General features: G+C 36.8%; 2 protein-coding genes, 1 long non-coding RNA gene and 1 pseudogene across 4 annotated transcripts; all 4 read right to left on the minus strand.

Annotated features, from left to right (window-relative positions):
* Positions 1-71: 71 nt before the first annotated feature.
* Positions 72-2059, minus strand: LOC147475422 (uncharacterized; annotated as a pseudogene). Its single transcript, XR_015209718.1, has 3 exons — positions 864-2059; positions 677-773; positions 72-596 (listed from the first exon to the last, which is right to left on the minus strand). The product of XR_015209718.1 is annotated as an uncharacterized LOC147475422 (transcript).
* Positions 2060-2658: 599 nt separating this feature from the next.
* LOC147475423 (uncharacterized) lies at positions 2659-3588 on the minus strand. The gene has a single exon (XM_086585413.1). It carries the CDS (start codon positions 3586-3588, stop codon positions 2659-2661), a length of 930 nt encoding a protein of 309 aa, XP_086441539.1.
* Positions 3589-11921: 8333 nt separating this feature from the next.
* LOC147475424 (uncharacterized) lies at positions 11922-14047 on the minus strand. The gene is made up of 5 exons (XR_015209443.1): positions 13819-14047; positions 12861-12929; positions 12601-12779; positions 12388-12519; positions 11922-12301 (listed from the first exon to the last, which is right to left on the minus strand). It is a non-coding gene; the product is annotated as an uncharacterized LOC147475424 (long non-coding RNA).
* A 6426-nt stretch (positions 14048-20473) lies between these two features.
* On the minus strand, positions 20474-21877 carry LOC147475425 (uncharacterized). Its single transcript, XM_086585414.1, has 3 exons — positions 21557-21877; positions 21390-21463; positions 20474-21115 (listed from the first exon to the last, which is right to left on the minus strand). Exons 1-3 carry the CDS (start codon positions 21873-21875, stop codon positions 20522-20524), a joined length of 987 nt encoding a protein of 328 aa, XP_086441540.1. The 5' UTR covers positions 21876-21877; the 3' UTR covers positions 20474-20521.
* Between the last annotated feature and the right edge of the window lie 4357 nt (positions 21878-26234).

A 26234-nucleotide genomic window follows, 5' to 3' on the forward strand; every position in this document is an offset into this window, starting at 1 on the left:
AATCAGGTTAAGCACTTCATCAAAGGCTTCAAATTAGGTTGGTCCTTAAGGGTAGATTGGAAAACAGTTGGTAGATCTAGTGAGTCAACTCCACACGTCAATCACCTCGGTGAATGGATGACTACCGACCAATTAGGATTTTTCAAGTCCTTCGAGTAAAACACTTGACTAGCTTCGGAAGCGAGAATGACCGGCTCATCAAAATACTGATCAACACTTTTCATCTTATTAAGATTGACCAACACCAAATTAGAGTCTGGACAGAGCTTGCAGCCATTGGTCTTGTCCTCCACCCTCACCCAATTACAATAAAATACTACTTGTTGAAAGTCTGTATAGTCCAGCTCTAATATTTGTTCAATAACCCCATACCACTTCGTCGATGCATCTACTGGATTTTTGTCTTTCCTACTTGACGTAAACGAAGTGATTGCCTCCATACAAACACCACTATCTTGTGTGGCAACTGTTTCGTCATGCGACCTAGTAGAAAAGACAAAACCAATGATGCGGTACTTTCTATACGTTTTAGCTTGGTGCAATGGTCCTTCAACTAATCGCCATAAGTCACTCTTGGTGTCGTTTGCAGCCAATAACTGTAAAAAGACGATAGTTAGAAAGCTAATATTACTAACTTCAGATTTCCTATTTAACTAATAGATGAATTAAACAATACCTTGTTATATAACCAGACAATGAAATCTGTTTGTATCTGCACTTCTGACTTTGCAACCCCTTTTCCTCTACCACGAGATTGTAATGAGCGGTATTCACTACAAATCGTTCATGCAATTACGCATGAGTATTTTCATGTGGAGTACTAGAGTGGGTTTAGAAACCAAATGTGTAAAAAAAAAACACACCTATAGTAATCATCAAGCTTTTCGACGTCTAGTCGAAACAGGACCCATCTACGTATTTGAATCCATTGTTTAACACTTAGGGTCACAGTCTTACCATCGAGCAAAGGCCCTTCATCACTATACTCGCCATCTTCATCCAAAAAGGCCACACGCTTCGATTTATGATTTCCATCCCGCGAATTGGGCATATACTCCATAGCATACCTAACTGACTCAGAAACAATATACGACTCTGCAATGGAGCCTTCAACATATCGTTTATTGCTGGGAATATTTTTACACTCTTTCATCGCCCTATTAGAATAAGAAATTTAAGTATACACTTTCAATTTTTAAAATCCAATTATAGAAAAAGCTAGAGAAGATATTAAGGTAAAAGTAATTTACATACCGTTCAAATGGAAACATCCACCTTTGATGTACAGTTCCACAAAGTAGCGCTTCATCAGCCAAATCCACCATGAGGTGGATGCTGATATCAAAAAACGATGGTGGAAAATATTTTTCAAGCACGCACAATGCTTCTGCAACCATGTACTTGGCCTCTTGGATATGTTGCCGGACTAAGACTTTAGAGCACAACAAGTTGAAGAATAAGCTTATCTGATGAATAGCTCTTCGCAGGTCACGATGTTTAGGAAAAGCATGTTGAAGTAATACAGGTAGCAAATAACACATAATGACATGATAGTCATGTGATTTCATTACGAGCAAACCAGGTGGATTTAAAGTGACAATGTTGCTCAGATTTGATGAGAAACCAGAAGGAAGCTTCAAGTCCTTCAAAATTTTGCAGAAGTTTAACTTCTCATCTTTAGTTAAGACAAATGGAGCCTTCGGTTTTATTGGTTTCCCTGTGACTGGGTCTGATTGCATCCACTGACCACTATGAATTTGCATCTTTCTCATATCTTCTCGTGCACCTACTGTATCCTTTGACTTGTTTTCTTGTCTAGGATGTAATTTAGTAGATGTTCCGCAACATTTTTCTCAGTATGCATCACATCAACAACATGTCGGGATTTATAAGTTGGCCAATAGGGCATATCCCAAAAAATAGACCTTTTATACCAAGCCTCTGTAACTTGAACATCTTCATCATCTACACTATCATCCAAATTCACATAAGATGTGCTTCTTTTGCTACCTGTTGGGATTTTACCCGGCTTATACTTGATATGACTCACCTGCTGCATAACTTTTTCTCCACTTAACCTTAGTGGAGCAATGTTCAACTCTTGATCTTAAGTCCCAAGTATTTGCCTCGACCGAAATGGGTGACCCAACGGAAGAAAAGGCGATAGTTTGTGTAAACAATCTTCTTTGCATGCTCAAGATATATTGATTGAGTGTTATCGAACAAATCGGACATGCTTTGTAACCATGTGTTATGCAGCCCGCTAAGTTTCCCAAAGCAGGAAAATCATGAATACCCCACAAGAGCATAGCTCTCAAGGTAAAATGCTGTTTTTATGCATGTCATAGCCAAAGCACCCCTTCCTTCCACAACCTGTTCCAACTCCTCATACAATGGTCAAGAAAACGACGATATCTTGACCGGTGCCTTTCGCCCTGTGTATCAACAAACACATCATTTGGAACTCGGTTTCATACATAAAGAAGGGGGGAGATTATAAGGTACCAAGTAAAACAGCCAACAACTCGTAGCTAGTGGATTGTATTCCACGGGATTGAAACCATCAGTTGCAATTCCAAGCCAAACATTACGCCCTTCTTGAGCAAAATCAGGCCAACTCTTTATACATGTTTTCCACTGGATTGAGTCGATGGGATGTCACATATGATCCCAAGAAGGTGTAGCTCGGTCGTGCCATGTCATTTCATTCGCTATCCATGGGATAGTGTACAACCTCTTGAGCCTTGGAATCAAGGGAAAATGTCTCAAAACTTTATTCGGCTCTTTTGTTTCTTTCTTACCCATCTTTCCTTCTTTCACTTTGTATCTAGGTGCTTTACACTGACGACATTCCGTTAACTTAGCATCATCTTTCCAGTATAACATACAATTGTTCTCACATGCATCGATACTTGTGGCTTTCATTCCTAGATCTTTCAACATTGCTTTCATTACAGGGTACTTTGATGGCAAAGTGATTCCTTCTGGGAACCATATCCTCAAAAGGGACAAAAGTGCAGACACACTAGTTCCCGACCAACCATATTTCTTCTTCAAGTTATGAAGGTCAACAATTGCCGAAAGTGTAGTAACGGGAGCCTCACATGAAGGGTATAGCTTTTGTTCTGCCATTTTCTTGTATTCGTTGTACCTCTTCCCCAAATCAGGTTCAAGAACAGGTGGTGGTTCAAAATCCCCCATATGATTTTCTTCATCCTCATTCAAATCACCTGCAACTACTTCATGCACTCCATAAGAAGCATCAACAAAATTTCCCATCCCAAGCCCTTCAGCCTCGGTTTTTTCTTCTTCAATCACTGGCTCCACCATCGGATCCGTACATGGGTTCTCACCATGTAAAACCCATACACGATAATTCTTATCCATCCCGTACTTAATCAAATGTCTAGAGATTGTACCAAACACAAAGCTTTTTCCATTTCGACATTCTCTACAAGGACAAGGACACGTGGTCGAGCCGCGGTTGTTCACAGTCGCAAATTGAATGAAATCAGCCACCCCTTGTTTGTACACATCTCCAAATCTGTCCAATTCATTCATCCACTCTTTCTGAATTGGCCGAGACATTCTGTAAAATTAGACATGTGTGGGGTTGAACAAGCACATTGTGTAATCTATCAATTTGATACAACATAATACACAATCAAACCTTGAATATAGACACAGAGCACTAAGGCTTTTGTGTAAGTCATTGAATCCTAAACTTGACTCCAACTACATCAAAAGTACCATCTAAGTCGGTCCAACGCAGCTGGCCTAGGTAGCAAGTAGCACTACTATTCTTGAAATTCTAGCTAAGTCTATGATATTAAAGGAATAGCTATAAATAGAATTAACTAACTACTTAATTGGTGTGTGCACTACCAATTAACTCCTAGGGATACATAGAACAAGTATACATTGATCCACAATCCTAGTTTTCCTTTAATTAAAGCAAGTAGCACAAAGTGAATTCAAGTAGTAATATTAAACATGTAGAATACAGATCTTTTAGTCTACCATGCATGAGAATACTTTACTTCACCTTAGCAAATTATACGAAAGCTTACCAGTAGCACACCATTTACAAAGAATACTAACAAAGAAAAATTGATTTAATCTGCCGTAACATTGGGCTATACTACCACCTTAGGCAGGCACCGCCGTCAAACCCTCAATCGACATATCTTTATCTAAGCAACCACATATACTTCATCACTATTTCACCACTGAACATAAGAAAACTTCAAGCAACAGCAGCTATCAATACTCAGTCGACGTCAAATTGTGTACCGATGAAAAACTTGAGGAGTCCGTAAATTTAGATTTACCATGCTATTGTGATAGTAGTGACAAGTACATTAACCATTGTGAGGATGACAATGGTGATATTGCTACTCTAGATATGGTGGCCTCTTGTGATGGCATAATTTGTTTACACCATCGTTTAAGCAAGGAGATTTCATTATGGAACCCCGGTGAAAATTTTATTTTACAGAGCAAGAGAACTGCCCCCTTAAGCAGAGCACAGGAAACCCGTAACAACAACTACAACATGAATTCAGAAAGCTCCAAAATCCTTTCACAAGGAAAACACAGTATTGTCATTTCCGTTTGAACGGACTGGACTGCTGTTTGACCTTTGCTTTGTTGCTGATGCCCCTATAGAGGTGCTATTCAACCACACCTTACTTTTCGAAACTCTGTTGCCCCTTCCTATTGTTACACTGCAGGACCCCTACCATCCAAGACACACGTTCCTGGGCTTTGATAAAATCACTGGCTTTCTTACTTAGTCTTGGTATACATTAGGAGTTGGAACATAGGCATGACACATTTAAGAATTATGATTATCTGTTCAGAGCTGAGATCCCCCGTGGATAAGACCATATAGAGCTGATGAGGTGGATAAGACCATATAGAGCTGATGAGGTGGACAGTTGCCGTGAACGAGTGGAGATTAGGTCAATGAGAAGGCTTGCAGAGAAAACCTTAGAAAGTAAGCAAAGATCCCTACGGTTTCCCCACGAATGTTCATACAGAGGCTGGTGTGGCCATCTAGTGGGGACGTGGCAGCCAGATACACGCCAAGTGTTAAACGTGTGCTACTGCCAGAGGCGGTTTGTGGACTATCTGGAATGGCCCACTAAGCTAAGAACCCTTGGCACAAGGTTCTCCTTGTCATAACTAGTTCGCTAAAGGCTGCTAAAGACAAATTCGCCAAGAGAATTGTTTATGAAAGATTGTGTTTTAGCAAACTAAGACAAGTCAGCTCTTTGCCACTAACCTTTGTCTCAGGATGGCCCCACTTGTGGGGATCTGGCTGTTTCCAACTAAATAAAGAAACATATGCCTTGTATTAGCAAACAAGCTGCCAGATGACTGCAGAGTTGGCAAGATGGATCACTCGACCATCTACCCCGAAATGCGGTCGGATGGTCGCTAAATTGGTGAGATGAATTATAGACCATCTACACCCTTCTATTAGGGTGTGTTTGATAACCATTTTTTTAGTAGTGAATGGCTACAGTGGCTTAACTCACCCATTACAATCATAAATGCACTGCTTGTTTCACTTTTACCCGCAAGGAACTTTGCCACAATAACAAGGATGATGTCAAGTATTTCTATCATGAATAGCCAAGGTAAAACAAAATGCTAAAACTATCCATAAACTATTTTAATTTATGCAGCTTTCTCTTCTCATAAGGAACTGATTTCGGTGGATATTCCATCACTAGTTCCCCATGTATTTATATTAGAAGTAATTTTGAAGCTGGTGGTCTATCTAATGTTTCTGATTGCCATAATTCTGCCATTACATTCATTCCATTTCGATGAAATAAGCCCATTTTTGCGTTAAGTTTATACTATATACCGGAATATGTCTGAAATCAAACTTTCAGGGAGACAAGAGGATACAGATGGGAGTGGTATTGAGTGATAGTGATTGAGTTTGTTCGCTTGGCTCATGGAGTTTACATTTTTGTAAGAACGAGTACTCTGAAAAAGTAGATAAGATTAATAATGCTTGAGTTGCTGAGTTGCTTATGAAAATTTGATCACTTATTTGGCTCATCTGAATACTTCGCTTACATTTTTTCTTGTGAAAATATATTTGATGAATAGCCCCAAAATATTAACAATTGTTGAATAATGAAGACTCTCAAGCACTGTTTTGGATTCAGCATGACGAAAATACATTGCGAGCAGCTGCCTTTAGTAGAAATCTTTTATGGTAAGTAGTATTTTAAAAGTTCTCATTTTGTTTAAAAATTTTAACTTTTTATTTTGTTTAAAAGTATACCGTATAATTCATCCCATTTGTTTTATTTTTCCCTAATTCGGAGAAATAAGTGTACTGACATCATTGTATATGTTAATTCTTTTTGGTTCCTCAATTATATTAAAATCGAGTATTCCTTTCAAAACCTATGAATGCATATGCAGAACAGGTGACACTACTTTTCCTTCGCAGAACAATCTATCTACACCAACCAAAGGATTTTTTTTTCTTTATTTCTTTATACTAAGTTCTCAAAAGTATTAATATTTACCTCTGTAAACTCAACCTAAAGTCAGAAAACGGGAAATGTGAATCTAAAGCTATATTACATTTAGGGCCTCACTAGCTAGTTTTTATTTCTAAACTGAATACAAAAAAAAAACGATCTTTTTCATGAATTAAGTGTGTTTCAATACAAAATGAGCAAAATACCCATTGAAGAAACAGCTTCAAAGTAGAAATAAAACCATACATAGAGATAGAAGGAGAAAACTCACGGAAGTCCAATAAGTGCCCCTTCTTATGACAAGTAACAAATATCTATAGGGATTGGAGGCTATTCATGATAGAAGTAACAATATGACAAGTAAAACAAAATGCTCAAGGTAAATACTCAACTCCTTCCAAAACCTCAGATTCGATATTTGCTCCTTAAATAAAAAATGAAATAATTCAACCTTAGAAATACAATCTTATCGTATCAACAATCAAGTGAAGTCTCATTAATCAATTAATTATAGGCATTTGAAATGATTGAACACTCTAGCAGGAATTCAAATACAAGCTCAATTACTCTGGTGTAGTCAAAGCCTACAACTAATGCATGTGGGGCAAAAAGATAGCAATGACACTTACCACGATAAGTATAAGAGGTTCCAATAATAATGACAACTTATATGACTTTTCTTTTATGTATCATTCAACAATATTTCACAACAAATTGGATTACACAATGTCCTAAGTTAACATTAAACATAACGTAATATTATAGTACCTTCGGTGGTGTCCCATTAAAGCCTCCCAATTAAGATTACCAATAGAATGCTAATATTACCCCTTTAATGAGTTTTCTTCACTTCACTCATCGATGATGTCTAGCAGCAACTTCAAAAGCCCCCTCCCCTGGACAACAAAAGAAATATTTTTTTTCATGGTTCAAGTAATAGTAGATAACTAGAACGTAAAACAAGAACTAAAATTGAGGTAATCTACAAGTAGAAAGAGTAAAAACAGAGTTATGGATCATCACCGACAAATAATACACACGAAAAAACAGAGAAGGAAATATATAGAAGAACGAAACAAGATAAATGCTTACAGGGAACAGGTCAAAAGGGAATTAAATTATCCCAGTATAGGAAGCTTGTTAAAATAAATAAAAGCTAATCAAAATGAAAAAGATTTATTTATTATTTAAAAAATGAATCCGGTCAAGTGTTTTTCAATGCAAAAAAAACAGCACGAAGAAAATGTAGAAGAACAAAACATGCTTATTGCTTCCAGGGAACAAGTAAAGAAAGCTTGTTAAAGAAATAAATAAATAAAAAGTAACCAAAACTAAAAAGATTTACTTTTTCATTTCAATAAATGTGTTTGCAGAAGAATAAAATGTGTTATTCAGTGCGAAAAAACAGTAAAGAATAAAATGTGCAGAAGAATAAAACATGATCATTGCTTACAGGGAACGAGTCAAAGGGTATTGAAATATCTAGAAGAAACATGTAAAGGAAGTTTTGTTAACCAACACAAAAACAAACATTTTACCTAGATTATAAAAAAAAAAAAAAAAAAACTAGATTATACCTAGGCATGATACCATCGGGTTGGATTCCATGTTCGAGACAATAAAGTTACCAACTTGAATCCCGGCCTGATTGAATCTGCGTTCTTTTTTGCAAAGAAAGAAAATAAAACCCTAAAATATAAACAGATTTGGAGAGAGAAGTAAAAATTTGAGGAGTGCGAGATCGGATCTTGAGAGAGAGAGAGAGGAGAGAAAGAAACTTATGTTTTATACTTAGACCGAAATGATAGAGCGGCGATTTTTTTTTGTTTCCCTATTTCGCGAAATTTTAATTTGTAACACTTATCTAACGATTTTTAAGCGTTAGCAATTAATTTCTAAAATTCACCCAAATAAACCAACGCTTTGCAACATTGCCAACGCTTATTTAACGTTAGTAAATTGCTAACGGTAAATAACCGTTGCAAAGCAAAAAAGGTGCGTGTTGCAAATATCCTATTATGGTGTAGTGGCTAGGCACGTCGATATACAACCAAGCGAACACATCTTTATTTATGGACAGAAAATTTACAAGATGAGCCTTAAGTGTGGGGTCGAGGTTAGCCCCAACATAGACGAGTTTAGGGTCGTCTTCGATTCCTAGATTCACTTGCTGCTTTTCCTGAGTCGGTACTTGGTTCTGTGCGTTTTGAGTGCTCTCTAGAGGATTGCACTTTGCAGATGTTGTGCTGGTCTGGTGACTGGCTGGATTAGCCGTAGGAACTGGAGTGTCTTCTGTGGTTACGACAACGTGGTCGAGGTGACCGCCGCTTTATTGCCGCGACAAATGTAAGTCGGGTGGTTCGCCGCAACTCCACCGGGTTGTATGAGAGAGCCGGTGGGCGATCTCGAGGCTTTGTTTGCACGTGATGTTCTCCACTGGGGTAACCTCGAGGATTTGCAATGCTGGTATGACAGCTGCCTTGGTGGAGGTCGGGACCCGGGTTGGTGAGAGGAAGTTTTTGTGGGAGCCCCCAGCGTGCTGGTTTGGTGTGTTGGCTCGCACCTCGGCCACCAAGTCTTTGGCCATTGTATAGCTGGTGGGCTTATTGCTGATGGTGATGGTAGATTCGGCGATCTTGTTTGCTGCGATGATCTGGTTACAACGATGGGCCTCGAGCTGGTTGCTTCGAAGCTCCATCATTCCCCTTGGGCCCGGAAAACGGATCACTTGGTGCAAAGTGGACGGTACTGCCTGCATTTGATGGATCCACCGCCGCCCTAGAATGGCGTTTGTAAGGCGACTTGGTATCTAGGACGCTGAAACGCGTGTTGAAGCTGACCTTGTCTTCTCGGGAGCCCACTGAGACTGGGAGTATGATGTCTCCTATTGGGTCGGCCCTGGAGCCATTGAATCTGAAGAGGGGTGCGATTGGGTCTATGAAGACCGACTTTGGCAGGTTCATCTCTTGGATCGTGTGGTAGAACAAAATATCGCAGGAGCTGCCAGGATCGATCAAAACTCGCTTGACGGTCCGGGCCGCTGATTTTGACGTGGACCACGAGCGCGTTATTATTGTGCGAGAGGCAAACCTTGTTGAGGGTCGACCTCGAGAAGGTGATGTCTCCCCGCCCGGCCCCGCCCCCGAAGCGCGGGTGCTGGCGGCTTGTGAAGAAAAGTTGTACACTTCATGGAGGGCACCGACGCGCCTTCTTTTTTCGCGAAGTCGAGACGGAATCATCCTGGAGTGTGATCATGTGGATGGTTCTGTCATGCTCGCGACCTCTTGATGTCTAACGGCGATCTTGACGGGAGCGTTCTCTGGAACGTCCTCTGCTGTGAGGACGACTTTGGGACCGCGGATCGCTCCGTCGGGGTGGGGACCCGCCAGATGATTCTCAAGGGCCATGAGCTTGTGGCGCAGGTCGCCGTCGGGTATATTGGTGTACTGCTTGATGTGCCCGGCTTCGACCAGGTCTTGCAAATAATGCTTGAGCCCCCAGCACACATCGGTCTCGTGGTAGCTATCACGGTGAAATGCGCAGTAGGGCTGGTCGGGGCGATCTGCTGGCTGCCTTATCTCCGGTCGGTAGAAGGCAGCTCGCTTGATCTTCTCTAGTATGTAGCTAGGAGATCGAGTGAGCATGGCGAATTCTCGGTTATTGCTCGGTTTGGGTTTGGAGGTTTGCCCTTGTTGTCGGGGTCGCTTTTTAGAAGATGATGTTACCTCGTAAACTTCTCCTTCTTCTGTTTCGTCTTCTTCTTGGTTCTGCTTTTTCAAACCCTCTTGCAGCTTGATGTATTTATCAACTCGAAGGCATGATTCCGCCGCGTTCGGGCTGGTCTTTCGGAGCGATCCGTTAGGTCGGTATTATTGGGTGCGGCGGCGGTCAGGAAAGCCACTGCGCAAATGACTCTTTGAGGCCGCTTTCCATGTCCAAGAGTTCTGTTTTGAACCGGCTTAGGAAGGAGCCGTAAGTTTCCTCCTTACCAAGCGAAATGGAAGAGTGAGTTGAGATCACCCTTCTACGCCTATTGTGGACGATATTGGCTGCGAACGTGTCGGTGAGTCGTTGAAGCTTTTATCGAAGTCCGCCTCGAGGGGAGAAGAACTACCGAGTGGGCCATCTTTTTAGACTCGCGGAAACATCCCGCAATGGAGATGGTCGAACTCTGGTGCGCTGTAGAGTGCAAGACTTTGAACATATCGTGCTATATGCTGGCCTGGGCATGTACGGCCATCGTACATCGGGAACCGTGGTTGGACAAAGTCTGGAGGAGAGACTTTGTGAAGTATTTCAGCAGCAAATGGAGATGCGCGGTAGGTTTTCAACATCTTTTGCACTATCTGGGTGGAATCTTTCTTTACCGCGTTTTTGTCGAGCCTTTGGTTCAGCTCGGTGATCTGTTGATTGACGTTGATGACGTCGTCCTCTGCGGTGACTCCTAGTGGGTTCTGTGTGTCCACCTGTGCACGGAGTGTGATGTTTTCTTGCCTGAGCTCAGCTATTTGCTCGTTCACTGTCCCTAGTTGGCCTGCTAAAAGGTGGAGTTGAGCTTCGAGGCTTGCCATGCTTCGTGGGCTTGAGAGTTTTGGCTACAGATTTGGTTGGAAATGGTCTGGTTTCTCAAGTAATCGAGACCACGCAGACGCCAATGTAAAGGTGTGATATGGTTTTCCCTTACAAACAGTCTCTGGGGGACTGGAATAGACTATTGGATGAGACCGAGTTCGACTTGAGAGCTTAACGCCTCACGATCTTACTCGGGTTGTATGGGGAGAGTAGAATCGTCCGGGCGAAGTTCATAGGGGAGGTATTTATAGAGGTTGAGAGTGTATCCTTGCTCACCACGCGTGTCAAGGATGTCCCAAATGAAGGGTGGAGATTAGGATCACATGTGAGAACCGCCTCCTAGGGTCCTTTGTAATGATGTGGAGTGGCAACGTACAAGTAGCTTGTGGCGCGGATCGCTGGTCGACGGTCAAGATATGTGTAAGTACACCTTTGGTCATGATTGCTTATGGATAGGGAATCCGTGTCACTTCCTCGTGTAGTTCGCGTGATACTGTGATCTGTCTGTAGCGTTCTACTAGCTCATGGATGCGATCTGGATACACAGGTCGATGTGTCGTTCCCACCATGTTAAGCGCGTGTTGGATATAGAATATCACTCCCATACAGTATCCTAATAATTGCATACTTGTCATACTGTTCACGTGAGATGAAATAGAAAATGACTACTCCTTCCAAAGGAAGCCTGTATCTACCATAAACACCAACAAGTTCTAATCCTAGCACGTTTTCATAAAACTTTTCAACAAATAAAAACCAGATATCAGGGAAATATAAGGGACAGAAATCAGTTCCTTATATGAATATATGCAGTAATCTTCTTGGAGAAAGCTATTTTTTAAGAGTTCTATATTCAATAAAAAAAACTCCCAAATCACTAATATGGTGTAAAATGCGAAGAGCCCAAGAGATCTTCCGCTAGTGCGGGGATGATCAAATGTACATGCTTTACCTCCGCATATGGAGTGGATCTTTCCACAAAAACTATTTTAAATAAACAACAAGAAGTATACTACTGAAATAGTCTTAGTTGCTTTACGTATGACAAGCACCCCGGCCCCAAAAGCGATAGCTTACATTGGCACAGTGATCCAACAAAATCTTGACCGCTTCATGCTTCCCTTCACTTGCTGCCCTTTGCAAGGGAGTTCCAATACAAGAGAGGGAATCCACATTAACACCATTTGAAAGTAATAAGTGGATTAACTCTTCATGTCCTGCAATAACATAATCTAATCTGATTAACGGCGTACGTCACAGCAGATTCATCCCTCAAATCCACAAGGGTGCAATAAATATTTACCTATTTGTGCAACATAATGCAAAGGAGTGAGACCTTTATCGTTCCTCGTATTAGGATCAGCACCCTTTCCAAGAAGATATGCAACTGTACTCAAATGTCCATCCATGCATGCACGGAGTAACGGAGTTGCACCTGTAACAAACACAAATGAGTAAAAATGTATATAACAAGACAAATCCTAATTTGAACACAGAAACAAGAAAATATATATACCATTAGTAGTTTTCAAATTAAATGAATGTCAAGTTTCAAATCATCAACCAAGTACTTGCAAATATCCGTCATTCCTTCGGCCGCAGCAGCGTGAAGAACAGTTTGGCCTACACAGTCTTTAGTAGTAGCAAGTGTTTTCGCTATTCCTTTCCCATTTTTATCAACTTCCCTAGCCAACTCTACACACAAAATAATGAACAAGTAAATAAATTGTTTATATTAAATATTAAATAATAATAAAATAAATGGAAATGTTTTACTTTTGAGACGACGGAGATTTCCAACTGCAGCGGCTACGAATAGTTCGACGGTTTTTGAGTGAGCTTTGCCTGAAAATGTAAAATTAAAAGTTATTATTACTAGCTGCAATCTAAAGAGCGATTGAGTTTGTCACATTCCACAACTCTAAATCTTTCCACATGACTTTCACAAAATCTACTTTCTTTTTCTTTGTGTTTTCTAGGTCTGTGTTTTGGAGTGGGTTAGAGAGCCGAGAGTGAGAGATTAGTCCGTGTTCCATGAACATATACATGAGAGATTGGGAGAGGTTGGAGGCGAAGAGAGGGGAAAACGAGCTTCATTTCTAGAAACGGAGTCTTATTGCCACAAACAACCAAATCAACAAACAGTGTGCAACTCAAAGCCATAAAATAACCGCTCAACTCTTTCATCAACCATTCTGTTTCGTTATTTTTATATATGTTGGTTATTTCGTTTTGTGAGCATACAATTACTTCAAATCGTACTTTAGTTCTCTCTTTCATTGCAAACACAAAAGAATATATTGCCTATGCAAACTGATACAATAATGGATTTCATCATTTCACTTTTTAAATCATGCCAAGTACAAGGGAATATCAAAGTTAAACTGGATCATGACAATACATTTTCAGAAGTTAGTTAAATTGAACTCCTAAACAAAAGTAGCCCAAAATCCCAAATCAGTATAACAAAAAGAAACCCACTCAGAAATAAGATAGCTGAAATATATACAATCTGGGTTGCGGATCAAACAAGGTGATGAATCCAAGTCAATGAGAAAAGTAAACAAAGCATACAACCGATCTATCTATCTGGATCATGAATTGAACTAAACAAAAGCAAGTTAATTTAATGTTGTCTAAACTACAATTGGCTTACAAGCAAGACTGCAAGACAATGCCAATGAATCAATGATTACTGCGTCAAAACGTTTATGGATGTTGAAAAGGAACTTACCTATCCACAATGATTGATGAATTATGAATAAAGAATTTTGAGCCTCAATTGATTGATGCCTGTTCTTATAGAGAGAGAGAGAATGTGAGATAGCGGAGCAATGATTGATGCCTGAGTCCTGATTCGTGAAACTTTGTAGAGCTGTAGGATGGAGGAGAGATTGGGAGAGGTTGGAGGCGAAGAGAGGGAAAACGAAAAAAGAGGAGGGGGTACGGTCAGACACAAAAGAAGTGGTTTGGGGGGTACGGACAGACAGAGGGGAGGGTGACACGAATGAAGTGGTTTTTTTGGGTGACTTTTGAATAATAGCGACCTCAAGAGTTCGCTACGCTCACAGATGATATCTATCAAGAAATCAGCAAACGATAAATAAATATCATGATATACTATTTGACTAGTTTGTAGGCCCGTGCATATGCACCAGCACTTTTGAAAACATTTATATTTTTTTTAGAAAAATGGGAGTATTGTTTTAGTCGCTAACCCATTTTAATTTTATAACAAATTATTTTTAATTAAATTTTAAAAACCCGTTTTTTCAAGTGAGAGAGAGATTCTGTTTTAATAGGAGAAGAATTCTCGCTTTAATTAGAAGTGTTAAAATTTGTTTTAATAGGAGAATAATTCCCGTTATAATAGGAGAATAATTCCCATTATAATAGGAGAGAAATTCCCATTGTAAAAAAAGATTTTCGCTTTTCAAATAGGAGAGAAATTTATATTTTAATAGAAGATGACGTTGAATTTTAATAGAGCTCGAAAAATACCCTTGTGGGAGCTTTAATATTAAGACTAGAAAGTAGACCCGTGCATACGCACCGACTCTTTTAAAAATTTGCTAAATAATCATAACTATACATATATAAATTTTTTTAACAAATCGTGATTCATGTTTTTGTCCCTAACCCGTTTTAATTTCCTAACAAATTGGTTTAATAAAGTTTTAAAAGCCCGTTTTTTAATTGGGAGAGGGATGCCGTTTTAATTTAAAAGTATGATTTCCGTTTTTAATATGAGAATGATTTTCGTTTTAATTAGAAGTGTTATATTTTTCTTTTTCTATAGGGGAGGAATTTCCATTATAATAGGAGAAAAATTCTCGTTTTAATTAGAAGTGTTAAAAATTTTCTTTTCAATAGAAGATGAATTCCCGTTTTAATTGGAGTTGATGAGGTAGAATTTTAAGAGAGTTAGAAAAATAGTCCTTGTGGGAGCTTTAATATTAAGACTAGCTTGTAGGCCCATGCATACGCACCGGTTCTTTTGAAAATATTTATATTTTTTTTACAAAATTGGGACTACCGTTTTAGTCGATAACCCGTTTTAATTTTCTAACAAATTGTTTTAAATTAAGTTTTGAAAACCCGTTTTTTCAATTGGGAGAGATATTCTATTTTAATAAGAGAATGATTCCCGTTTTAATTAGATAAGTTAGATTTTCGCTTAATTTTCAATAGGGGAGGAATTCTCATTTTAATTGGAGAAAGATTCCCGCTTTAATAAAAAAATGTTAGAATTTGTTTTAATAGGAGAAGAATTCTCGTTAGAATAGAAGAGAAATTCCCGTTTTTCAAATATGAGAGAAATTCTCGTTTTAATAGGAGATGACGTGGAATTTTAATAGAGCTCGAAAAATACCCCTTGTGAGAGCTTTAATATTAAGACTAGCTTGTAGGCCCGTGCATACGCACCGGCTCTTTTGAAAACATTTAGATTTTGTTTTAGAAAATTGGGACTACCATTTTAGTTGCTAACTCGTTTTAATTTTCTAATAAATTATTTTAAATGAAGTTTTAATTAAATTTTAAAAACCCATTTTTTCAATTGGGAGAGGAGATCCTGTTTTAATAAGATAATAATCCCCGTTTTAATTAGATATACTAGATTTTCTCTTTTCAATAGGGGAGGAATTTCCATTTTAATATGATAATGATTCCCGCTTTAATTAGAAGTGTTATAATTTATTTTAATAAGAGAGGAATTCCTGTTATAATAGGAGATGAATTCCCATTGTAAAAAAAAAATCTCATTTTTCAAATAGAAGAGAAATTCCGATTTTAATAGGAGATGATGTGGAATTTTAATAGGCTTGAAAAATACTCCTTGTGGGAACTTTAATATTAAGACTACTTTGTAGGCTCGTGCATACGCACCAGCTCTTTTGAAAACATTTATATTTTTTTTAGAAAATTGGGACTACTGTTTTAGTCGTTAACTCGTTTTAATTTTCTAACAAATTGTTTTAAATAAAGTTTTAATTAAGTTTTAAAAACCCATTTTTTCAATTGGGAGAGAGATCATGTTTTAATAGGAGAATAATTTCTATTTTAATTAGATATGCTAGATTTTTCTTTTTTCAATAGGGGAGGAATCTCATTTTAATAGGAGAATGATTCCCACTTTAATTAGAAGTGCTAGAATTTGTTTTAATAGGAAAGGAATTCCCGTTGTAAAAAAAGATTTCCGTTTTTTCAAATAGGATAGAAATTCTCGTTTTAATAGGAGATGACGTGTAATTTTAATAGAGCTCGAAAAATACCCATTGTGGGAGGTTTAATATTAAGACTAGCTTGTAGGCCCGTACATACGCATCAGCTCTTTTGAAAATATTTAGATTTTTTTTCTAACCCGTTGACTATCATTTTAGTCGATAACCCATTTTAATTTTTTAACAAATTGTTTTAAATAAAGTTTTAATTAAGTTTTAAAAACCCATTTTTCAATTGGAAAAGAGATTTTGTTTTAATAGGAGAAGGATTTCTGCTTTAATTAGAAGTGTTAGAATTTGTTTTAATAGGATAATAATTCTCGTTATAATAGAAGAGGAATTCCTATTTTTCAAATAGGAGAGAAATTCCTGTTTTAATAGGAGATGACGTGAAATTTTAATAGAGCTCAAAAAATACCCCTTGTGGGCGCTTTAATATTAAGATATAGATGTATCCCACTTTAAATAGCGTTGATATTTGTTGAGATATTACAATATATCGACGACATTAGAGATATATGACAATATAATATATCAACTATATCAACTAGTTTTGTTGACAGTATAGTAATAATTTCATTTACTATTCGACATTACATTTATAATAAATATAAGTGAAATATCAGGATATATGATATATCATGCCAGGCCATTACATTAGATGATATTTCTCGATATTTGTTTATCTATCCACGATATTTGCAGATGCTCCAATGTTAAATATCACTAAAGATAGTGATATATCCACATTACATATCAAAAAATCAGGGGTTGATATATCCCCTTATTTGCGATATTTTGAACTATGACCTTGAAAGCTCAAATTTACAGCCTCTCTCAAATCTCAACCATCAAGATCAAATGAAATCAACAAACACGTCTACATTCTAAATAACAAAAAAAATGAATGAGAGTAGACAAGTAATTTTTTATTTTTTTTCTCAAATTAAACCCAAAAATCACACAATTCCTTTCTCTTCTCATTCTCTCTCATAACCATATTTATTTTCTACATCTCATCCTCTATCTCTCTCCTTACTAACTCAACTGAATAAATAATAATAATAATAATAACATTCTTCGTCTCTTTCTCTTTCTCCCCTCTCGAAAAAATAGTTCTTACATTTTGCTTATTATCTCTGTCTTGATATTTATACGAATGTGTTCACCTTATCCTCCCTCTCAAACAAAAACGACGAAAACTATGTAAAAGCTATCTAAGGAGATCTCTAACTTTCCTCCTCCCTTTCAAAGATGAAGGTCCAATTCTTCGGGGTTCAGATTTGGGGATGCTTGTGTAGATTCAATTTTGCTCTCAGCACGCCATATAGGAATCCATATACATTACAAAATCCACACATGTTTCTTCCATTGAACAACCTTCTCTTTTAAAGCCGTGCGTGCTTCATCAATAATATTCTCCAAATAACTATTGCAAAATAAATATCGCAGATGTAACTTCAGCTTATGAAATAGGTGTAGCAAAAATAATACTTGGAATTAATAGTTTAATTGTTGTAAAACCAGTGGTGATTGAATAAAATAATTTTATAAATTAAATTTATCAATTCCAAATCATTCGATTATATTAAACCAAGTGGAAGAGAAAACTTATTCTTCACCAATTAAGGGCTTCAAGAGCTTGTCGTCATTCAATTCAGTGAGGTTGAGACTTGAGACTTGAGACTGCGGATATAAAAAATCGGTTTAGAGAGCTTTGATATCCTTTTTGAAGCTTCTTTTGTTTTGATCTCCTTGTTCATTATTTGTTAAAGGCCTTTCTTGAAGCTTTAAAAGGGCTTTAAGCCTTCATTAAATGAGGTTAATAAATGAATTAATGAAAAAAGTGGGATCAAACTTATAATACACCTGGATAGGTAGGCCCACCAAAAACTAAGCGAGGCGTTAAGATATGAGATTTGTATGATTATTACATTACAGCTGAGATAATTGGTTTACACAATACTTGTTGTTATGGAATTATGTATTTTACTTGTCGACCGAATCGTAATGAAGTCTTGAGTAATAATTTCTAGTGGATATATAACAAGGTAATTTGTGTTATGTAAAAGACACTTTTTAACTTGTTTTATTTTACATATGTGAATTGCAATAGTACACATTTCAATTATAGTCTAATGTAACTAGCTTGGCGTGATAAAATTATCTCGCTATGCCAAAAAAAAGTCGTGTATAAGATCTATCTAAATAAGTATTTCGTGTTAGTTACTTTATTTTTTTTTCCCACTGAATAAAATAAAATAACATAATTTTCAGTCCTAAATTAAAACAATAATATAGGGACACAATTCAATAAAGCTACTTAACCATATTAATATTCTTCAGGACAACATGGGTTGTCAATAGCTCTCTCATAGCAACACTTAGTAAGTTGTTGGTTGAACATAGGAGCGAAAGCTACAACCAAGACAATGAGCATGACTCTAATGGTACTCATAATGATTTCCATTGTCTTTGTTATAATATGGAATATTACGCTTCTGTGTTTTAATCGTAGTGAATATCCCAAAAAGGTCTTCAATGGCATGTATTTGTGTGACGGCCGGTTCACTCTTATAATCATATCTTCTGACATATATTATACATATAATCATATCATTTTGAAACGTTTCTGAATTTATTCGAACTAAATGGTAACTAAAATTGTCTAATAATATAGCAAATTAATTTTTTTTTAAATGTACTTTAAACTTTCAATAAATTTTGCAAATCAATTAAAGTTTCTACTGTAATTATTCCAAGAATCAAGAATTTATACCGTCATTTCAAATATATTAATTAAAACTTTTCTAAATTCAATCAAAATTTCTAACGATATTTCAGGAATTAGGTGCTAATTAAAACATTTCTAAAATTGAGCAAATCGATTATGATTTCTTCCGAGTCTCTCAGAAACAAGTTTACTAAATTTGCATTGTCAACAAGTTTACTAAATTTGCATTGTTGTAAGTTATAAAAATTAATTTAATGACCAGTTTACCAATATATACACTTACTCACAGACAAACAATACATATACGGACTTGATTAACAATAGGGGCAGGCTAATTTGACTATAGTAGAAAATATCTATCTAGAAATCAGCCAACAATAAATAAATATCACAACACGCTATTTGATGTATTCCACTAGTGATGATATTTGTTGATATATCACAATATATTGATGATGCTGACGATATTTGAGATATATGGCGATATATAGATGATATCAACCGATTTTGATTGACAGTAATAGTTTCATTTACTATTTACTATTTACTCTTACATTTATAATAAATATAAAGTGATATATCGTGATTTATCACAATATATCATCAATTAGATGTCAACAATACTTGCAGATGGTTTAATGTAAAATATCCACGATACATATTGAGAAAGCAGGGGTCGATATATCCCATCTTAAGTACTATGATGCATGTATGCAGCCTATCTTTTATTTTGTTAAAATCCCTCTTATTAGTATATGCAACGGTTTAGAACACGTTAAAATGGATCTTTTGTAAAATAATTGCGTTCAAGGAGGATTACTATTAGAAAAAAAAAATCATATTACTTCCGTATCAGTTCTACTCATGATCTACCGCACATCATTATCTCTCTAGCAGTCTCCCTCTGTTGCTTCAAATATTTTTATGAATTTTATCTTCTTTGGCTTAATATGTGTGCTATGGGTATGGGTATGATCATTAGACAATCACCTTACTTTCTTATACTAGTGTTATATTTTTCTTATACTAGTGTTATATTTTTATTGTTTAGATTCTACATATACCTACCTTCAGAACCATAATCATCTGTTGGTGTTTCAGATTCGATCAACTTCACCAGCAGTTTTTTTTTCTCTGTTATTGACAAGTTTACTGGGGTCAAGGAAGAACCCAACCTGTAACTATGTAGATCCCAAAGGAATTGTCCTGCAACTATATATACATCTTTATTTCATTCCAAATGTAATTCAAATAGGTAACATGACTAAATGTATTTTAACAACTGAGTTATGTTCCAATTTATCTTAATTCAAATTATATTTATTACAACATAAAATAATCAAGGCCAAATAATTACTGAAAATGAATAATATCAATGAATATAACCTAATGTGTATAACCTGATAAGTCGTAGTACTACTTTTTGCCACCAAAGTAAGACGTAATATTTGTGATAAGTTTTCGATTTGGGAGTGAGTGCTTCATTGTTCTCGACAAGTCTCGTAGAGTATACCAACCAACACGAACATATAGAGGAAGCTGGAGCACAAGGAAAATGGTGACACTGGAAAACAAGCAGTCAAGAAAATGGGAATAGCAGCCCAGTGTAACTTTTCTTGAACTGTAAGCACAAGAGTAGCAGAAAAGGCCACCATCATTGATGCAACGGCAAAAAGGAGAGTAGTGAGGCCAAGAACCAGCAATAAAGGAAGTGAACGGTGGAAGTCCTGCTCATGAAATCGTGCTGTCATAATAGACAAAAATACTACTAATGATGTTAAGGCAAAGGAGAGCGATATGGCGTCTGCAATGGTGAAGACAATAAATGGACGTCTGTTGAGATATACGGGTTCTCCAGTCTTTTTATTAGTACCACCAGGAACAGTGTAGGCTGAGGCAAAAGCGACGGTCGCAATGAGGGCTGCAACTACTGAACATGACTCAGAGGTTCGCATTAACCACTCTCTGCCTTTCTTAACCAATTCTTTGTGAGTTTTCGTGAAAAACTCCTGTGAGTTCAGACTCTCTCCATTAAGGTGGTTTAAGAAATGGTGAGGCAGAACTCTCTTAACTTTCTGCAAGATAAGAAACTGAATGAGGTAAGCATTCAGAACGAGATTGCAATTTTGATTGAAAGTGGTCGGAAGCCTTTTTGTGTACAACATACATGTATTGTGCATTGAAATGTTTAGTTTGTTCCAGTTCTCATGGGATATGATGAAGACATGATGCATTAGTTTGGTTTGTGTTTTATTAATGAGTCAGGGGAGGTACTTAAAGACTAATATCCATGTTGGAGGTAGGATAAAACAAAAATAATTAACATAAAATGAGAGTTTATTAAAGCACCATGAACCATTGGATTTCCCATTGCATATGAAGAGCTTCCCCTGGCCTCTCTTTGGCTTGATAGTCTCCAACAACTGCCACTTGATGTAAGAGAGTATTCCCACTGCTATCCATCCTCATCATACACCTTGGCAGACGTTCTGTGAAGGCAGTAAAATATCAAAAACTTTGGTTCTGCGGTGTCTTACGGCTACGTACATGCACTACATTGGCTCCATTGTCATTTACATATTCAATTGCTTGTGGATACTCTCCCAGAATCACTTCAACAATCTCTGTGATTCCATGTCTCGCAGCTGAAAGTAGTGGAATCTCTTTCTTTTGTGTTAGATAATGTTCACATTCTTCTTGCTTGGAGTGATTATTTCGACTTTCTGCACCAGTTAGGCTTGGTTGCACAAATTCATCATCTCGAAAGATTGAAATGTCTCCAGGGTACATACCATGGTGGTGAGAGGGGACCATCCATGATTTGTCTGTTTTCATTAAAGTTTTTACTAGTTCTAATGCTGATTCATGCTTTTTCCTCAAGTCCCTCACAACTTGAATGACTGGCCAGCCGCCAGCCTACCAAAGAAAACATAGACTTTTTAAATCAAATAATTTTCGGAAAAGAAAAAAACATTAAAAACGAGTCTTAACTATATAATCATCCTATTCAAAGCAAATTTCAATATCATTCATAAAACATCCAATTTTCAATTATAATAGGCAGATAACAAGTGAGCCTAATGCCGGGGGTAGAAACAGGGAAGAGTCTCACCTGGTGAGAGGAAACGCCGAAGTTGGATGTTAATCTTTAAAATGACTGCCATATCAAGTAATTCACAGCTCACAGTTAGAGAAAAATTCTATTTGATCGACATGCAAAAGGAGAGGATATATCAATTTATCATTACATTTCTAACTAGTTGTTGGCTTTATAAGCACTACGTACTTGTAGTTGATAAGAATAATTAATAGCAATAATAAGCAATGGTTATAGTTTTCAGACAGTTACTGACCCTGTCTCAGTTGAGAAAAAAAGCGAACGTAACATGTTGTTGAGGCTGAATGATGTGGTTTTTATTAGACAACAGTCCACGTCAGCTAGTTTCTAGAAGAAAGTTTGTTAGTGAAGAAACTGTATTCTGTTAGTTAGTTAGATTTCTGTTTTGAATTCAGTTAGACTATGAATGTAATACTATATAAAGTGTAATTGTAGTTCATAAATGATTAATGAAAATACTTTCTTTCAATATGGTATCGGAGCAGAGAAACACCAAAATGGTGATCTCGATCCCTTTTTCAATAAATTTCCTCATCCTCAAAAATCAATTTTTCTAATCAAGTTTTCTGATCGAATCAAACCTTTGATTCAATCAATCTTTATTCATATCAATTGAAACAAGGAATCAAGCTTTTGATTTCCATTTCAAATTTAAGATCTATCCTCAATCAACCACGAAATCAAGTTCTTGATTTCATTTGTCAGGTTTCTTTCACATCAATCATCGATTTCAATAAACATCATGAATACTACCTCAACCAATATTGCTAATTTTGTTCCAATCAAGCTAAGCAAAGACAATTATCTGCTATGGAAGTCTTTATTTCTTCCAATTCTACGAAGCAATGGTTTAACAAGCTTCATCGATGGAACAGGAGTGTGTCCACGAGAAATTTTAGTCACTGGTTTTGGAGAATCAAGAGTTGATAATGTGAATCCAGAGTTTACTGAATGGAATAAGAAGGATCAAAACTTACTTATCTGGTTAAATGCTACTATCTCCGAATCACTACTTCCTTATGTTGTTGGAGCTCCAACAACAAGAATTCTATGGAGCACTCTGGAAAAACGTTTCTCATCAATTTCTCGTTCGCATAAGCTTCAACTCAAATCAAAGCTTCAAAACCTGAAGAAAGGTAACTCAACTATCTTTGAATTTTTACAGAAAGTAAAAGAAATTTCTGATAATCTTGCTGCTATTGAGAGTGCTGTTGAAGAAGAAGATTTGATAATGTATGTTTTGAATGGATTATCTTTTGATTATGATACATTTGGTACATCTCTGAGAATGAGAACTGAACAAGTAAGTTTGGATGAATTACATGGGTTGTTGCTAACAGAAGAATTGAATATTGAATTGAGGAATATCAATTTAATGCAAAATAATACTGTGAATCAAGCCTTTTCGGCTGTTAATCATAATCAATATTCAAGAAGGGGTTATAACAATAACAAAGGTGGTTATAACAATAACAGAGGTGGTTATAGCGCCAATACTAGTGGGTTCAGAGGAGGTACCAATGGATATTATAGAGGCAGAGGAAGAATTAATAGAGGAGGATATAATAACACTGGTTATAATGGTGGAAATGGTTATACTGGTGGTCACAATGGTGGTGGTTTTCCACAACAGTCTAATAACCAAATCAACACTACAAACAAGTGTTTTCAGTCTGGACCTGTTGGTACAAGACCAGTTTGCCAAATTGCTAGGTCATTATGCTATTGATTGTTATGACCGTATGAATTTTGCCTTCCAAGGTAAGATTCTACCAAAGACTTTAAAGGCTATGGTAGTCCACAGGAGCAATGAAACATCAACATCAGGTTATGGAAACACTCAATACAGTTCTCAACATGATGGACAATATGATTCTACTACAAGTTCAAGCTGGTATATGGATAGTGGTGCAAAACCAACCACATGACTTCTGATGTTGGAAATCTGAATTATCATCAACCTTATCATGGAGGAGATCAAGTTCAGGTTGGAGATGGTCTCAATCTTAACATTGCAAACACTGGTAAAGCACTTCTATAAACTCCCACTCAATCTACTTTCCAGTTAAACAATATCTTACATATTCATAAGATTTCACAAAACCTTGTCTCTATACACAAATTTACTAGTGACAATGACTGCACTATTATATTTACATCAGCTCATTTCTTTGTCAAGGAGAACAAAACACAGAAGATCCATTTTCAGGGACAAACTAAGCATGGTCTCTATCCCATTTCATTATCATCCACTGGTCAAGACTCACATTTGCATACAACATTCATTGGTGAAAGATCAAGTTCCAGTACTTGGCACCAAAGATTAGGACATCCAGCTAGTTCTATTCTGCATAAAGTTCTTCATCAGTATGACTTGCCCTTGAACATAGCTAGCAAGCATACTTTCTGCACTTCATGTCAATTTGGCAAAACTTCTCAGCTTCCTTTTGTTTTGTCTACTTCCAAGTGTAATAAACCTTTACAGCTTTTACATGTAGACCTATGGGGTCCTTCACCTGTACGCTCTGTAAAAGGATTCAAGTACTATGCATCAATAATAGATGATTTCTCAAATTACTGTTGGATTTTTCCACTATGTGCCAAATCTAATTTCTGTTAAGTATTTCAAATTTTCAAACTTCAAGTTGAAAATCTCTTAAACACCAAAGTCAAAAATTTTAGATCAGATAATGGTGGTGAGTTTACAAGCAATGTCTTTGAAGATTTTCTGTCAAATTCAGGAATCAAACATCAATTCAGCTGTCCTCACACTCCACAACAAAATGGTGTTGTGGAGAGGAAACATGCAACACATCTCACGAAGTTAGGAAGAACCTTATTTGCTCAAAGTACTGTTCCTTTTCATTACTGGGTAGAAGTATTTGAAACATCCATTTTTCTTATAAACAGACTTCCAGTAAAGAGGTTTAACTTCATCTCACCTTCTGAAAAACTTTTTCATAAAACACCAAAATATCTTTTCTTCAAAAGTTATGGGTGTGCATGCTATCCTTGGCTACGCCCATATACATCAAATAAGTTTCAAGCAAGAAGTAAATAGTGTGTTTTTCTTGGTTATAGGTTAAATAATCAAGGTTACAAGTGTCTTGACATTTCAACTGGAAAAGTTTTTACTTCAAGAAATGTTGTCTTCAATGAAAATCATTTTCCGTTCAAAAGTCTTCCTTCCAACCACAATGCATCTGAAACTTTCACAATACCTTTGATCATTCCCTTTTCTCAATTTTTACCTTCTTCCAACAATATACTTCCTTCATTTTCAAGCTACTCAGCCACACCTCAAACACCAAATTTCACTTACAGTCCTCCAGTTTCATATTTTCCTGCACATTCAACTTCAACACCTATCATATCTCAACCTTCTACCTCTGTTCAACCTCAATCATCTCAACCTTCTACCTCACAACCTACACAACCTACACAATTCAAAGAAGACCAGTCCCCTCTGTTGTGAATACTCATACAATGAACACAAGGTTAAAGGATGGTATTGTAAGGAAAGAGGCACTTCACTCTACTAAGCATCCTTTACCACGCTGTTATAGTGCTTCAACTATTTTACCTTCACTTCCAACATGTTTTAGTCAAGCTTTCAAGCAAAAAGAGTGGAGAGAAGCCATGGCTGAAGAATATAATGCATTACTCAAGACAAATACTTGGACCTTGGTTCCTTATAGGAATCAAAATATAGTGCAGAACAAGTGGGTATTTCGAATCAAGCAAACTGCTGAAGGTAAACTAGACAAGTTGAAAGCTAGATTGGTGGCTAAAGGGTTTCAACAAAAGGCTGGAGTTGATTTCAGTGAAATATACAGTCCTGTAGCAAAGCCTGCTACAATAAGATTGGTTATTACCATTACGGTTCAAAATGACTGGGTCATCAAACAATTGGATGTTAGCAATGCCTTCCTTCATGGTCACTTAAGAGAAGAGGTTTACATGGCACAGCCTACTGGTTTTATCAACAAGGACAAGCCATCATTTGTTTGTAAGCTAAACAAATCTTTGTATGGCCTAAAATAGGCTCCTCGTGTCTGGTACTCTGAACTTATGGG

The sequence above is a fragment of the Coptis chinensis genome, chromosome 9, assembly GCF_015680905.1.
Source record: "Coptis chinensis isolate HL-2020 chromosome 9, ASM1568090v1, whole genome shotgun sequence".
NCBI lineage: Eukaryota > Viridiplantae > Streptophyta > Magnoliopsida > Ranunculales > Ranunculaceae > Coptis > Coptis chinensis.

What these genes read in the sequence shown, in the direction of transcription:
- LOC147475425 (XM_086585414.1), bottom strand. Translation starts at nt 21,875, where the DNA reads ATGAAAACAGACAAATCATGGATGGTCCCCTCTCACCACCATGGTATG. An exon ending in TAAGACACCGCAGAACCAAA is followed by an intron (nt 21,464 to 21,556) that starts GTTTTTGATATT and finishes ATCAAGTGGCAG; the next exon opens with TTGTTGGAGACTATCAAGCC. An exon ending in GGGAAATCCAATGGTTCATG is followed by an intron (nt 21,116 to 21,389) that starts GTGCTTTAATAA and finishes CTTATCTTGCAG; the next exon opens with AAAGTTAAGAGAGTTCTGCC.
- LOC147475423 (XM_086585413.1), bottom strand. Translation starts at nt 3,588, where the DNA reads ATGTCTCGGCCAATTCAGAAAGAGTGGATGAATGAATTGGACAGATTT.